We start from the raw sequence: 15,217 nt of genomic DNA, 5'->3' as shown, positions 1-15,217 counted from the left end.
CTTCGTAACAAGCTCACTGCAGTCGATGAAAACAAAGTCATTGCCTTTAGGGGTCAAGGTGTCAATTTAGAGAGAGCAGAAGTGTTAATGAGCAAAGTGGCTGTTTAGGGTGAAAACTCAACCTGTGGATCCCTGCACCATGTTTTCTTACAGGAGAAATACCAGCGTGAGCAGGAGAAGCTGAGAGAAGAGTGGCAAAGGGCTCAACAGGAGGCCGAGAGGGAAAACTCCAAGTACCTAAATGAGGTAGTGCATCCTCCTCTTCCTCCTCTTGCCCTTGTTGATGGAATTGACTAGAAAGCAGGGGATGCTTCATCTCCCTCCACGTTTGGCCATGTATCCACCGGTGTAATTTTCTGAAGTTTTGTTGTTTCGGTCTCACTCCTAGCTTTTCTTCTATGGCACCAGCAGTTACTTTGCTAGAACTTGGCATGCATCTTCTCTTCTGAATCACACTCCAGTCCCTTGCAGGTGGCATCTTGTAGTGCTATAACCTCTTCATAGTTTGTCAAGTGGGTTTCTGGGCCAACTACAATGGACGTCACCCCAAATCAAGTGTGTCTGAATCTGTAGGAAAGTCTAGAAATTCAGGAGATCTAGAGATTTAGGTGGATTTTGTCTTCTTTGTTCCACTAGGAACTGATGGTCCTGAACTCGCACAGCATTTCTACAGTCGCCACCTGGGAGGCCTCCTGGAGTGAAGGGTCCAAGTCTTCAGACAGGGAAGGAACCCGTGCTGGTGAGGAGGAGAGGGATCAACAGCCAGAGGACGTGGCTCTTGAGGATCAGAGAAAGCAACTGCAGGAGCAGCTGGTGCTTGAGAGAGAGAGGAAATTGAGGGAGCAGCAGCAGTACCAGGAGGAGCTGGATCGGCAGCAGCGAGAGGCTGAGGCTGAGAGATGCCGGGTGGAAGAGCAGGAGCGAAGGCAGCGAGAGGCCGAGGCAGAAGCCCAGAGGCAGCGGTACCAGGAGGAGCAGGAGCGACGACAGCGAGAGGCTGAGGCAGATGCCCAGAGGCGCCGGGCAGAGGACCAGAAACACCTGGCAGAAAGAGAGAGGGAAACGTCCATCAGAATTTACCAGTATAGGAGGTATGTGAGCCATTTTCTTACCTTGTTTTAAAGGCTCCTCCATTCTGTGCATAAGTGAGCACAAACAGTGCCCTGGTACCCTTAAACCCTAACCCCAGTCCTGTCATTGCCTCTCTCTGTCCAAAATGCTGCCCTTGGCCTTCTAGGCATGTGAGGACACTGATCAGATGCCTCTCTCATGCACAGAAGGCCACGTGGTAGCTGGTGGTCGACCTCTTGGTGTCTCATGGCCTTCCCTCTTGTTCACACTGTTCCAACCACTCTGGCCCCATTTTTCTCCTATAAAAATGCCCTACATATTATGCCCTGGGGACTTCATGGGTTCTGCTTTCTGTGTCTGAGCAAGGCTTCCCTCACATCTTTGTATGTCTTGCTGGTTTTGTTTAAGGCTGCTTAAACATCACCTTCTTTAACATTCCAGAATACCGTGCCATTCCCTCTGTCCCTCCCTCCCTGCCTGTAGCCTGCCTGCTTTGTGTTAATGTGCTTATTTGTTTGTTGTTCTGTTTGCTGCCTTGATTGTATGTAGCGTGAGACCATGCAGCTGGCTTTATATACTTCTATCCCGTACCCACAACAGTACATGGATGTGCTAGGCACTTACTTAGTATGTGCTTGTGGAATGAATGAAGCAGTTGCAGGTGCCTGATAACAGCAGTCCATCGGTTTGGCTACAGTAATTGGTTTAGTTTTTGACTCAGACACTGTATGTATAAATTTTGGTATCCTTTTCGTAAAGTTAGGGAAAATCAAGTTTCTTGTTCAGCATGAAATTCATTTGTTCCCCATCTTTTAGGCCCATTGATTCCTATGATCTGTCAAAGACAGAGGAAGAATCTTCAGGTTTGCTTCCTATTGACAGGTAAGTCGAACACAAATTCATAATTTGATCAGTATTCATTATTTTTAGATCAGCGTTCCAATGCTTACCTTTATGATGTAGAGCTGCTTGAGCTTTTTGTCTTTTGTGTGATATGAAGAGAACTTTCTGGTTGATCTTGGTATTGGATTTTGCCATGTAACCTTTTTTAATGACTTACATAAGATTGTGTGAGTCCGCTCTTGGACTGAGCTCAGTTGGCAGGCCTACTCATGCCTCTGCTGCCAGTTAGCTAGGAGACTCTGCTCTGGGGGCCAGGCTGATGCCTGGTAGAGCTGGGAGATAGGGGGACCATGTGCCTTTTATTATCCCGCAGTTGATTGGAATCTCACATACCTGCTGGTTAGGACAGAGGGGATTAAGAGAGGAAGGCTGTAGGGCTGTCTTATCCATAGTGAAGTCACAAAAATCAGCTCAACTTCACAGACAGGATACAAACTTTACATCTTTATGGAGGGAGCCACATTACAATGGGGTTGGACAGAGAATGAAAACCGTCTTTTTTTAAAGATTTATTCGTTGTTATTGGAAATTCAGATTTACAGAGAGAAGCAGAGACAAAGAACTTCTAAATAAGGTTCACTCCCCAATTGGCTGCAATAGGCGGAGCTGAGCTCATCTGAAGCCAGAAGCCTGCAGCTTCTTTTGGGTCTCCTACATGGGTGCAGAGGCCCAAGGCTTTGGGCCACCCTTCACTGCTTTCCCAGGCCACAGGCAGGGAGCTCGATGGAAGTGGAGCATCTGGGACACAAATCAGTCCCCATATGGGATCCTGGTGTGTGTAAGGTGAAAACTTCAGCCACAAGGCTACCATGCTGGGCTCCACAGTTCATTTTTTGGTAATGCATTATAATCTGTTTTTGACATGTTAATAGCAATAGCTTAAGATTATATGTCCCCTAGGCCTGGCACAGTGGCTCAAAGGTTAAATTACCAGGATCCCATATGGGCATGGGTTCAAGTCCCTGTGGCTCCACTTCCCATCCAGCTCCCACTTATGGCCCAGGGAAACAGTTGAGGTTGGCCCAAAGCCTTGGACCCTGCATTTATGTGGGAGACCCAGAAGAAGCTCCTGGCTCCTGGCTTTGGATCAGCTTAGCTCTGGCCATTGTGGCCATTTTGAAAGTAAAGCAGTAGATATATCTTTCCTTCTCTTCATAAATCTGATATGCCTTTCCAGTAGAAATAAATGCATCTTTTTTAAAAAAAGATTTTATGTTCCCCTCTTGAAAAAGGAACACATTTGGACATCTAAAATATTTATGACCTGTTTCCTATAGAGTTGCTTAGAACTCTGATCAGTTTAGCAAGTAAATATGGGATTTATAAATTACAAATTTCCTGAAACATACATTTTTAAAGTTTAATATGAAAAATGCTTTGCAGTTTTAAAATTATTAAAGACATCTGAACAAAGTGCTAGTAATTACAGAGTGGAAGTTCCTGAAGTTGTGTTTTGAGACCTGAAATGTCTCCCTTGGGTAGTGTGTCTAATTTATTAGATGTAAGGAAGGACTTGAACCTGTGAGCAATGATGACTGAAGAAGGCTCAGAGTAGAAAGGGAGAAACGAATGACCAGGCAGTAATGGACTGCAGCCAGCTAAAGAAAAATCTATTGATAGATGACCTGGTTTATAATGAATGGCCTCAGGTAACTATAGACCATTCAAATGTTAAGTTCTCTTTCAAAACCATGGGTTTACTTATTGATATGAAAAAGATTTATGTAGTTTGTTACCCTGGAAAAAATAATTAAAATGCAGGTAAGAGAAACATTACAAAATACAACAGATGTTGCAGGGGCATTGACAGCATCTGGCCATGAGTGTTTTCCCAATGCAGCTATTTGCCAATTGTGATCTACCATGATATACTATTGAGTATTGCACATTATGCATAGAAGCGTTGAATGCATATGCCTGTGTGTAAGACTGCATATTATTGTATCATGTACAATATGATTATGTGATTTTGAACTCACTGTACCTGCTAGAGTGAGAACTAGAGCAGTGTGTGTTGATTTATGGACATAAATTCTACCACTACAGATCTCGGTGTTTTTAGAAGTTGGTAGTACAGGATGGTGTCGTTTCTCTGGGGAAGCATTTAGTAGAGGCCTGTTCCAGAGGAGCCAGTGGGGATCAAGCGTGTGACCCAAGGCAGAGTGGAAGAAGAGACTTGCATGACTTGAGGGGATCAGGTGGCAGTGTTAGCAAGCCCACAAAGACTGAGCTCTAGAACTCAGTGAACACTGCCATCAGCTAGGCAGACCTCATGGTTTCAATCATTGTACTATTCTAGGATCCCTGAGAAGAACTGCAATGGGCTTCAGTTTATTTCTCACAGGTCATGGTTTTCTATTTCAGGATGTTACGGTTTGCTGCTAGTTTGTGCAGTATGAAGAATTTTTTGGTTGAAAAATAAATGTAGTTCTCAACAGACAAAATATTGCTTCAGAAAAGCAATTTTTCTGATGTTTTAACTTCATACATGTGAACTTTATGGGATATACTTAATATGTTGTGTTCTGTACTTTAGGAATAAATCTAAGTCTACTACTGAACTGCATGAGATTGCCCCAAATAAAAATGGTAAGTATATTTTTTCAAATTTCTGTTTATTTTTTATTCAAACTGCTTTATTTCTGTTGTCACACAACAGGATCAATGTTTCTAAGTCAGACTATTTCTGATTAAGATTATATTATTAAAACTGAGTGTTTCTTGTCTTCATATGTACCTACAACAAATAATGTGCATATTTTGACTCTAATTTTTTTAAGATTTCTTTATTTTTATTGGAAAGTCAGAATAATATAGAGGAGGAGAGACAGGAAGATCATCCATCTGTTGATTAACTCCCCAGGTGGCTGCAGTGGCTGGGGCTAAGCTAACCCGAAGCCAGAAGCCCCGAGCTTCTTCTAGGTCTCCCACACGGGTTGGGGGTCCCAAGGCTTTAGGCCATCCTTGACTGCTTTCCCAGGCCACAAGCAGGGAGCTGGATGGAAGTGGAGTTCCTGGAACACAAACCAGCACCCACATGGGATCCCAGCATGTATAAGGTGAGGACTTTAGCCACAAGGCTACCATGCCAGGCCCTTGACTTTGCTCAGCAATGAAGTGAGGACTGGCTGTTGTATATCACTTCATCTTAGCTCAGAGACTGATGAGAACATTGGGAATTTTGAAATGATTTTAAAACAGCTGATGAATTGTGCAGGCATTTTATAAAGGAATGATATAGTTTTGTACAGTAGGTATAATCTTACAGCTGAAAAATTAGGACAGCAAATATTTCTGCAGCTTACCACAAGATGCATTTGTGAGAAAAGCATGTAAATGACATTTTATAACTGTGGAAACAAGTCCTGACACGAAGGCGTCATCTTCATCTTTGTCAGGGTTTGCCTAAGCAGGCTACTTGCATAACCTGCTTGAGCAAAGGTGAAGGTGGGTACTGGGGTGCAGCCACAGTCTGAGTGGGCAACCCTCCCTGGCTCTCCAACTCATCGCCACCATGGAGGGAATGTAAACTTGTGATCCTCAAGCCTTCTGCTTTACCTGGAGTTGGACCATCTGATTTCATGTGTTGCCGTCAAGTGCTGACAAGGAACTTACAAAGATTTAAACTCCCTTGAGAGCTGAGGGTATCTGAGGTCAGAGTGATGTGGGGGCAGCTAGTTTGTGAAGGTAGATTAGCCTGTTGAGCCACAGCATCAGCCCGGGAGCAGCTAGTTTGTAACCTGTGGAGTCATGATCATCCTGATGGCCATGTTTCTGTAGAGTTCTAGAAGACTCACATTGCCCCTTCTCCTCAACTTTGCAAAAGCTTCTGTTAGCTGAATGTAGTTTTCTTTTCTTATATAATTACCTTTTCCCCTTTTGCTGTGCCAAGTTATCCCTTCTCTCAGTCCCCAGTTTACCAGGTACTCTCTGATCTGGTTCATCTGGTCTTCACTTACTTTCCGTGATTGTATTATGATGATGAGCCTGTATACTGACCTGTTCACAGCAGCAGTTGTCTATCTCTGGAATAACCATGTTAATATGTATGGCTTGTGTCATTAGTCTGGTTATTTTGGTAGGATGTATTCTTCTCTGATAAGTAATCGCATGCTCTTGCATGACAGTGGAAATGAATGCATTTCAACAAGTAAGTTGGTTATACTAATGGGTATCTTATAACAAGAAAATATTTCATTTAAATACAACCAAACCAACAAGCCATGTGTATTCACAAATATAAACATGGATATGTATAGGAAATGTATGATGGAGTAGCCCTTTGGTGACAGGAAGATGAAGACATAGGGCATGAATTTTGAAAAGATGACAGTGGCAGTAGATCTAGAGGAAGAATGGTCTTGAGATGAAGTTTCCTAACTGGAATTAAAACAAGGATGGTGCTTGAAAGTTGTGACTGCTTTGTACAACTCAGACATTAATTGACAAATCTAGGAGGCACAAGATATTGCGCGGGTGTGAAGTGGCTGTAGTTTAGGTTAGGTAAGTGTGCCGGGGATTAATAAATATAAATGGTTTTTGTATTTGGTTATTATGTATAGGGGATATTGATAATTGGTAGTACAATAATTCTGATATTGTTGATTTATGGTGATAATTGTGTATATTAAAATTGATTTTTTGTGTAGGATTGGTATTAGGATGAAGTTATGTGGTTGTTTTAGTTTATGTATGGGTTAATTATAGGGGATGGTGAGATGGTAGTTTTAATGGGGGTGGTAGTAGAGAAATGAAGAGGGAGAAAATGGTTTGGTTTTTAGTAATATATTAATTTGGGAAATATGGGATGGTATGTGGGGGATAGATGGGGGGGGTGATGGGGGGGGAGGGGGGTTTGGGTGTTATGTTTGTTGGATAGGGGAGATGTTGAAGAGTGTTTAGGAGTTTTGGTTAGGAGGTTGTGGGGGGTTATGGAATAGAGGGTATAAGGTGGGGGAAGGAGTGGTAAGATTGGGATAAAGGTTTTTGTAGAGGATAAGATATATGAAGGAATTATTTGGAATATTGTAAAATAAGATGATGGGGAAATGGTATTGTGAAGATGGGTTGTAGGTGTTTTAGGGTTATGTGGGTGTGTTATTAGGAAGCAGCAGATATTTAGACCGCATCGGGGAGACTAGTTCTTCCCAGAGGAGCTTCAAGAAGGACCAAGGCCCATCGGGGGCTGAGTTGGAGAGACAGCAAATCCTCCAGGAGATGAGGAAGAAAACGTCTCTGCACAACGACAACAGCTGGATCCGGCAGCGCAGCGCCAGTATAAACAAAGAACCCATTTGTCTGCCAGGCATCATGAGGAGGTGTGAGGCAAATACCTAATAAATGGGAAGGTTGATGCATTGGATGGACAAGTTGTCATCCTTCTTTCAAGTAGCCTCAGATGAGATGAGAGAAGGAGATGTGAGCTGGTCACTTTGTCTGTTGCAGCTCGTTTCATCTTGGGGAAATATTTGGAGGGTAGGGATGGTCATTGTTTCCTTGTGGGAAAACCATGGGCAGTCTCAGACAGCAAATAGATTGCAGATTTGGAAGCAGAACTCGACATGTAAATAGTGCATGCCACTCTTAGTGCTTTCCTGGCCGCTAACCTTAACCAGAGGTCACATTTTCCTCTAGTGTTTATAGTGAGGTCATAATTGCCTTGGGCATTGGGATTCGCAAAGTGTGAAAACCAAATTTCTGTAAGTTCAAGAAGGTCAACCCTTAAATGTAATGGACATTGGAGATGAGTGGGTGAGGATTTTCAAAGATATATCTTGGGCAAACAAATGTTGTAGCTACTCTATTTCAATCTTTGCTTCCATGATAAGGAAATTGGAGAAAGTTTTTGTAATATGCTATAGACAAAGAGCTAAGTGTCTTAATATACAAATATGTTTTTTTTTTAAAGATTTTTATATATTTATTGGAAAGTCAGATATACAGAGAGGAAAATCTTCCATCTGATGATTCACTCCCCAAGTGAGTGCAATGGCCGATGCTATGCTGGTCCAAAGCCAGGATCCAGGGACTTCTTCTGTGTCTCCCACACGGGTGCAGGGTCCCAAAGCTCTGGGCCATCCTCGACTGCTTTCCCCAGGCCGCAAGCAGGGAGCTGGATGGGAAGTGGAGCTGCTGGGATTAGAACTGGTGTCCATATGGGATCCCGGCAGGTTCAAGGCGAGGACTTTAGCTGCTAGGCCACACTGCCGGGCCCAGTATACAAATATTTTTAAAAGTCAGTAAATAAATACAAGTTTATATACATACACAAGTAGTGTAGACAGTTTCCAGGAAAAAGAAGACAGAAAACAAGCTTATCAAAGATTAGCACTATTAAAATAACAATGATGATTTTTTTTTTTGCTAATGGGATTTGTAAGGAATTAAAAGATTAATTAAACCTAGTATTAACAGTTGTATTGGGAAATGTGAATCCTTGTTCCTGACTGTGCAGACAGTTTTTCAGTATGTGTTAAAGAAGACATTTATATATCTGTGCCCTGTGAGCAATTTAGATTCTAGTATTTCTCTCCTGGAGGTATTTGGTTAAATAAGCAAATATGTATTCAAGGCAGTACATCTGAAGTACTATTGGCAATGCTCAAAAAAGAACAAAACTCAGAGTGTGTTACAAGGCTTGGTAAATGTTGATTGAATTTGAAGCATGGTATTGCATGGGCAGCTCTGCTTGTGCAAGTTCATTATCAGTGTATCTAGACTCCTGCATATGAACACAGAATATGGCATCGTAATGACGATCATGAGGTGTTGGGTAGATTTCTACTTGAGTATGAGGTTTTTATGAATCCTTTGTATGTTTAGAGGTGAATCCCTGGATAACCTCGATTCCCAGAGATCCAGCTCCTGGAAGCCAACCTCGCGGCTCAGTCAGTCCACAGGAATCCATGCATCCTCCTCTGTTCAAGACTTCAGTCACCCACCACCCCAGCTGTTGTCCACTTCCAACCGTGCCTACCTGCGGAACCCATCCTCCAGTGTGCCCCCTCCCGCAGCTGGCCCCGGGAAGCCCACCGCCCAGACCCCCACCCTGCACAGCCAGTCTGCTTCCGCTTCCCAGCCAGCCTCTCAGCCACGCAGCAGGTGAGACTCCCACATGCTTATTTTTTCCTTCTTAGTCTCAGTTATTTGTTTTTTAATTCCCTTTTGGATCTTGTCTAAAATCCCCAATGAGAAAGAAGAAAAAATGCTTTGAATGTGTCCAATAGAACGTTCTTTTATCAGACCAATTCCTCGGAGTATTTTCTTAGTACTTTTTCCTCTTCTCAGAATTCCCATGTGTCGGGTGTGGTGGCCTCTGAGATATCTGGTTAAGGCCATCGTATCCTGTGTGTGCACATGTGCTCAGGATCCTAAATGTAAGATGTGCCTCACCAACTCTCAATGTGGAATCATGAAACAGCAGCTCATTATTAATGCTTTTTGCATTTCTGAGTGAAGGCAGTGCTGTAAGCGTTTGACTATTTTAATGACAGTATAATAAAACTCCTAGCAACTGTGTATAAAAGGAAAGCATTGTGGTCCAGTTACATTGTTTGGGGGAGCTTTCAACAAGTTGAATTAAGAAAGAAAATGTTAGGTGGGTTAGATGTTGCTCTTTGGGTTTCTGATTGCAAAACCATTGCACGTCTGTTTTCTGGTTTACCAACGTTTTGTTCAGGTGACATCTACTGAACTCCGTGGGTCATAGGGTGTGAGAAGGGTGTATGGGGAACAGCTCAGGTGTCTATTGGGGTTGGGATTTTAGAGCCTGACAGCTTCTCCATGGAACTATTATGCTCTTCCTGAGTACCAGCACCTTAAGGGAGTTCCGCTAGCATATGCCACATTCCATCACCAAATGCTTAAAACTCGACACCTATGCTACACAAAAGTAGTGCTTTTGTTAAGCTAGTAAATGAATGAATTGGTAAGAAAATAATTGTATTTCAGTCCAGAATAGTACTACATGTATACATGAATACACTTCACATAACAACTAGATTAATCCTAGAGGGATTGTTGATGAGCTGTGCAGTGGGGAGATGAGAGGAAGGCCCTGCTCAGAAAGCAGAGGGACAGGTCCTGGCTTTCCCATGCAGAGAAGGTGGTATGCTAAGGCTACATGTTGAACTCCTGCATCTGGGGCATAAGAAAATGAAGTGTGAGGAGGAAGAGTTCGGACAGGAGGTCTCGCCATATCTCACAGTTGCTGTTGATGTTCCACAGGATGGAAGGACATGCTGAAAGTTTTGTGCTCTGGCGAGTGTAATTGACAGAAGGCTGTAGATGTCTTGGGGTGGGGTGGGAAAGACACTTGCTCAGTCCAATTGTGCTCTAAGAAGGATGGGCTCATGAGGTGCAGATTGAACTTATTCCACCGAGCCTCTGCATAGAGATGGTTAGCTGTTGAGTGTTCCACAGCTACCAGTTTGTTCAAGGTTGCTATAGGCTGACCAGAAGCTTTAGCTGAGGAGTAAGAATTTTTTCCCTGCAGACTCAGTAGAACCCACCTTCAGCCATTGCTAGTGTTTTAATACAGGAGTGTTTGAAATGAGAGCTTTGAGCCACACAGGTTTTGAAAGCCAGCATTCCATTCTTGTTCCACATCTAGGTCAGTCAGTGGGAAGCGTGTGTGCTCCTGCTGTAATAACATTCTGGGCAAAGGAGCCGCCATGGTCATCGAGTCCCTGGGGCTTTGTTATCATTTGCATTGTTTTAAGGTGAGACTGAGACCTACGGCCTGCAGCCCCGCAACGCTTTGCTTGGAGAGCGCATGGCTTCTTGGAGCTTCTGGGTGCGGATGGGCCACTAACCAACAAGCCAGGTGCAGCGCTTGCAGGTCTGGGTTGCGTTTGAAAGCACAAATTGCTTGCTGCTCTATAGCTATCAGATCTTGACCCTGATTACAGAAAGTCAGTCTGGAAACACAAAACACTCCCTATCTCTCATCTGTTATCACCCCATATGTAAAATTCCCAGTGTAAATGCCATCTATAAGACGCCCTTATGGGCATTCTTGAAATAAAATTTACCCGCCATGTGGACATGCCATTTTTCCAATATCCAAGAGCCTAGCTTTGGAGAGAAGGAACAGGTTAAGAATGCCTCTGCAGGTGTTTTTACAGCTGTACAGCCTGTTTATTCCTATACCTGATAGGCTGTAACTGGTTTCACCATTCTAGACTCAGACTCACAGAGTGGTTCGTACAACCCAAAGTTTTTCTCGGTTTCAGATGCTCTGAATCAGATGGGACACACATAGATTTAATTCTGTAACTGACAGCAGGCTGGAGAAAGTTTCCAGTCTTTGATTACTGGTCTTAGGATCTTGGTGACCTGGATTCTTTTCCTAGACAGAGCAGAATGTGTCAAAATACTTAATACTTGAACACAGGAACCAACCTGAAATGATGGGTCTGTGAGAGCATTTGCCAAGCTAGTGCAGCTGGGACACTGGGAGTGGCCCCTCTAGAACCAAGTGCCAGAGAGCCAGCTTTCATTCATTTGAGTCAGTTCTTTCATGTCACGTTGTGCCTGTATTTCTTGAAGTCAACCAGCAAATCATTTTTTGTTGTTGTTGTTGTTTATTTAGAATGATCATTTGGCTCTTACCAACGGCTGTTTTGAATCCTTTAAATAGTGTCTGATCCAGCAGGCTTGAATTTAATCTACTAATAATCTTTTGGCTTATTTTTTTTCTTTGCTGAAATGCGTTTAAGAGCTTAGAAAAGCTGCATCCTGCTCATCTCCTCTCCCCCCACTGCTAGACCCCAGGGTGCTCCTGGCTTTCCCGAGCTGCCTCATGACAGATGTTCTTTCTTTGGTGTCACACAGTGTGTGTCCTGCCAGTGCGACCTCGGAGGTTCTGCCTCAGGAGCCGAAGTCAGAATCCGGAACAACCAGCTCTACTGCAACGACTGCTATCTCAGATTCAAATGTAAGAGAGCAAATCAGGGAGAAAATTTCCTGTCTTTTGAGGAGAACCCGGGTTCCCCTGCTTTCCCCTGAGTCTGCAATCACCTCTCCCCCAAGTTCACTGCCTTAGATTTGGAGGGTGGATCTTATTCTGTCCCCAATTCCCAGAGGGTGTGTAGTAACTGGGCTGCTAATCAGGATTCTGGCTGTGCAAAGGGTGGGATGTGGGACTGAGTTGCTGGACACGGACAGGTGTCCAAAAATATCAGGACAGTCGATGTCTTGTAGGGTCTTCCTAGGGTTGTTGATTACAAGCAAACCAAGATGGAGAGTTCAGACACCTCTTTGCACAGTCACCTGCTGCTGCCGATGAAGGATTGATATCAGTTTGTTTCTATAACTTAACAATGGGCTACCAATTGAAGTAATTTTCAAGTAATTCTTAAGTAATAATCAAATACCAGTATTTTTAGAGGAAGATTTTTAATCCTGTTATACCGTGTTTCCATGTCATTTTTAGAAAAACCGAATGCTTGAAAAAAAAAACCTTTGAATGCTACTTTGTGTCCTAGCACGTGCTTATGCGCCATAGGTCAGAATAGCATAATGAGATTGTGTGTTGTTTATAGCTGCAGCAAGAGAGCCATTTCTGCTCTTTCTCTTTCACACCTTGATGCCCGTAACCTGTGTTTCTTCCTCACTGTGAAAGGGTGTTACAGGTGGTATCAGCAAAACCATTTGCTTTTGAACTCCGAGGTATTTATGTGGCCCTCTATGTGAAGAGTGCTCTGCAACTGGCCTGAGCCCAGTCAACTCTCTTTTATCTGTGTGGCTTCTGAGCCTTCGCACTGCAGCTGTCTAGGCCTCGCCTGGATGCTGCCCCTGGGATGGAGAATGTCCTGGCTGGGCATACCCTGCAGAGCGCAGGGACTTGTGTGTACGTGTGTGTGCTTTTCCCTCTCTCATCCAATTCCAAAGGCAAATATCATTGATTTTTGGAATCATTGTAAAATTGCCCATGCCTTTTCTCCGCCTCCAATACAAATAACAGAGAGTTGAGTGTAACTTACTCCTGTGTCTGTGGTTCGTACTTACGCCGTCTCGGCGAACACACAACCCTAGATCATACAGGCTGTGCTTTGCTTTGTTTCCTCCTAAAACTGAGTGACAGGTCACTCTTTCTACTCCCCCCTCCCCGAGTCGGTCTCCAAGTAGTGACTGCTCTGTGTCCCAGGTGGCAATACTCAGCGTTGTTTGTGAATCTAAGCCCTTTTTCTCTCTTCTTTTCCTGCCTGATCAGCTGGACGGCCAACTGCCATGTGACGTAACCCTGCACACGAAAGCACTGGTGCAGATAGAAGAGGAGGTGGTTGCTGCCGCTGTAGATCAATAAATGTGTGTTGTATGTCTTTTTTGCTCCCTTTTAAAAAAACTAGTCACTTTTTGCCTCTTTAGATTACATAGCAACACTGCAGCCTTGATAAAACTTGTATTTTTGTTGTTTATTTATAAGAAGGAAATTATGTGTGTTGGGGAATAGTGCAGTATTTACTTTTTGAATTCAGGCATCATAAAAGCACAAGGGAAAAATAAAAACAAAATATTTTTTGAGGCTGATAATTGTCTAATTTGAGTTTCTAGTGGTGTTTTGAAGAGAGGGTATTTTATTGCTTTTTTTAAAAAAGTTCTTAAACATTTGAAATAGTTAATATAAATACATAATTGCATTTGCTGTTTATTGAAATGTATGCTAAATTAATGCAAAGTGTATGGAAACTTTTGCTAAAATGCATCTGCAAATTTACTTTCTGTATCTTGTTTTCCATCTGTGTTATACTATTTTTAAAAATTTTACCTCTGTAACACCTTATTTGCTTGATTAGGGGAGCTCTATTTTCTGTACTAGAGTTGTTGCTAAGCAATTCCCAATAACAGAGGGCTTATTTTCATTAATGATGGATAACCAGGGTTTATACGCGGGACATTTTCTCCAGAAACCAGTGAGCATTTCTGTTTCAACTGCATTTGTAAATAAATTTGCTGATGTCTTTAAGATGTGGTGGTTCCTCTTCTTTGGTGTGTCTGTTGCTGCCTTTTAATTATACATTGTGGTGTGTGTTTTCATAGTATTGTCTTCTGTAGTTGCTTCATTGAGGAATAATTGATACAAAATAAACTGCCTGTATGTAAAGCGTAGAGTCTGATAAATTCTGACAAACCTACGGTTGTGAAGCTGTTACCGTAGTCTTGATGTTCCAACTGAGAAGTTTTAATGAGTAACTTTATTTTCTGACAGTTACTTTTTTGAATACAGCATATTTTTTTTCTGGTAGGAAATATGAGTGACACATTGTTGGATTATTTGAATAAAATCCTTGCTTTTGCTGTTGCTGTGATAAAAGGAAAAAAGCAGCAAATTTAGAAAGATCTAGAACAAAATGTACTTTTGCTTCAAAAATAAAGTGTGGGATTGCAAAAGTATGCAATTTTAATGTGCTTTGAATGAAAATATAAATTTTCTTGAGACCTAGGTTCTAGTGTAGGCAGAGTGAGGAATTCTAGAAAATGAAAACTGTTGACATGAGAGGGCCTTCACCATGTTCATGACAAAAATGGATTATGAAAAAAACTATATGGGGAATTCAATGTTTTTTTTTGCTCTGAAATTTTAAATTCCATTTGCCATGACCTTTCTACAGAGAACACTGTAATATATATAATTAAGTAGCAGTAATATGGGAGAAAATTAAAAATTTGGTTCTAGTGTTTTTAAGTGTTTATTGTTTATTCCTGGATATTAAGGTAATATGTGCTTATTAAGGAAAATTTGTCAAACGCTGCAAGATGTAGTTTCTGTGATGTTTAATTTTATACTCCAAACATGTGGATGCTGTATTTGAACTCCTTCGGCATACAGTTATTTATACTGTGTTCTTAAAAAAAAAAAGATTCTATTTATTTGGAAAGCAGAGAAAGAGACTGAGGGAAAGATGCCTTCCACCTGTTGGTTCACTCCCCAAATGACCACAACAGCTGAGACTGAGGCAGCCAGTCAGGAGCCAGGAACACTGTTAGTTGAGAGGAACCCGTCACATACAGGTAGGAGAAGGACAGTGGAGAACTCATGGCTGATAGAAGAATTCTTGAGTGCTAGGAGTGGAAGGTTGGTACTTTTTCATACGAGGCAGCAGAGAAAGCCTCTCGGACTTTAGAGGTAAAATCTGTGGAAATGGAGGTGCAGACCATACATACACATGAAGGGAAAGTGTCAGAGGCCTGGGGAACTGCAAGTGCCCTCATCTTGAGGCAGGAGATTATTGGCCATGTT

At 42.5% G+C, this 15,217-nt stretch overlaps 1 protein-coding gene across 4 annotated transcripts in view; it reads left to right on the top strand.

Annotated features, from left to right (window-relative positions):
- LMO7 (LIM domain 7) overlaps window positions 1–13,942 on the top strand; it is a 192,131-nt gene extending 178,189 nt beyond the window's left edge. For 2 of the 4 annotated variants that reach the window (XM_040991278.1, XM_040991281.1), the window contains 10 exons: window positions 154–246; window positions 637–842; window positions 957–1,091; window positions 1,888–1,953; window positions 4,511–4,567; window positions 7,083–7,292; window positions 8,797–9,075; window positions 10,586–10,694; window positions 11,809–11,911; window positions 13,190–13,942. In XM_040991278.1, coding sequence (XP_040847212.1) covers window positions 154–246; window positions 637–842; window positions 957–1,091; window positions 1,888–1,953; window positions 4,511–4,567; window positions 7,083–7,292; window positions 8,797–9,075; window positions 10,586–10,694; window positions 11,809–11,911; window positions 13,190–13,212 — 1,281 coding nt within the window. In that variant the 3' untranslated portion in view covers window positions 13,213–13,942. Of the gene's footprint in view, window positions 1–153; window positions 247–636; window positions 1,092–1,887; window positions 1,954–4,510; window positions 4,568–7,078; window positions 7,293–8,796; window positions 9,076–10,585; window positions 10,695–11,808; window positions 11,912–13,189 lie in introns of all 4 variants that reach the window. The other 2 variants (XM_040991277.1, XM_040991280.1) reach the window with 2 other exon arrangements.
- The last annotated feature ends 1,275 nt before the right edge of the window (window positions 13,943–15,217 follow it).

This window comes from Ochotona curzoniae, unplaced genomic scaffold (genome assembly GCF_017591425.1).
Source record: "Ochotona curzoniae isolate NIBS_2020 unplaced genomic scaffold, NIBS_Ocur_1.0 contig_64, whole genome shotgun sequence".
Taxonomy (NCBI): domain Eukaryota; kingdom Metazoa; phylum Chordata; class Mammalia; order Lagomorpha; family Ochotonidae; genus Ochotona; species Ochotona curzoniae.
Note: the sequence above shows the minus strand (reverse complement) of the source record. Positions and strands in the feature narration are given on the sequence as shown.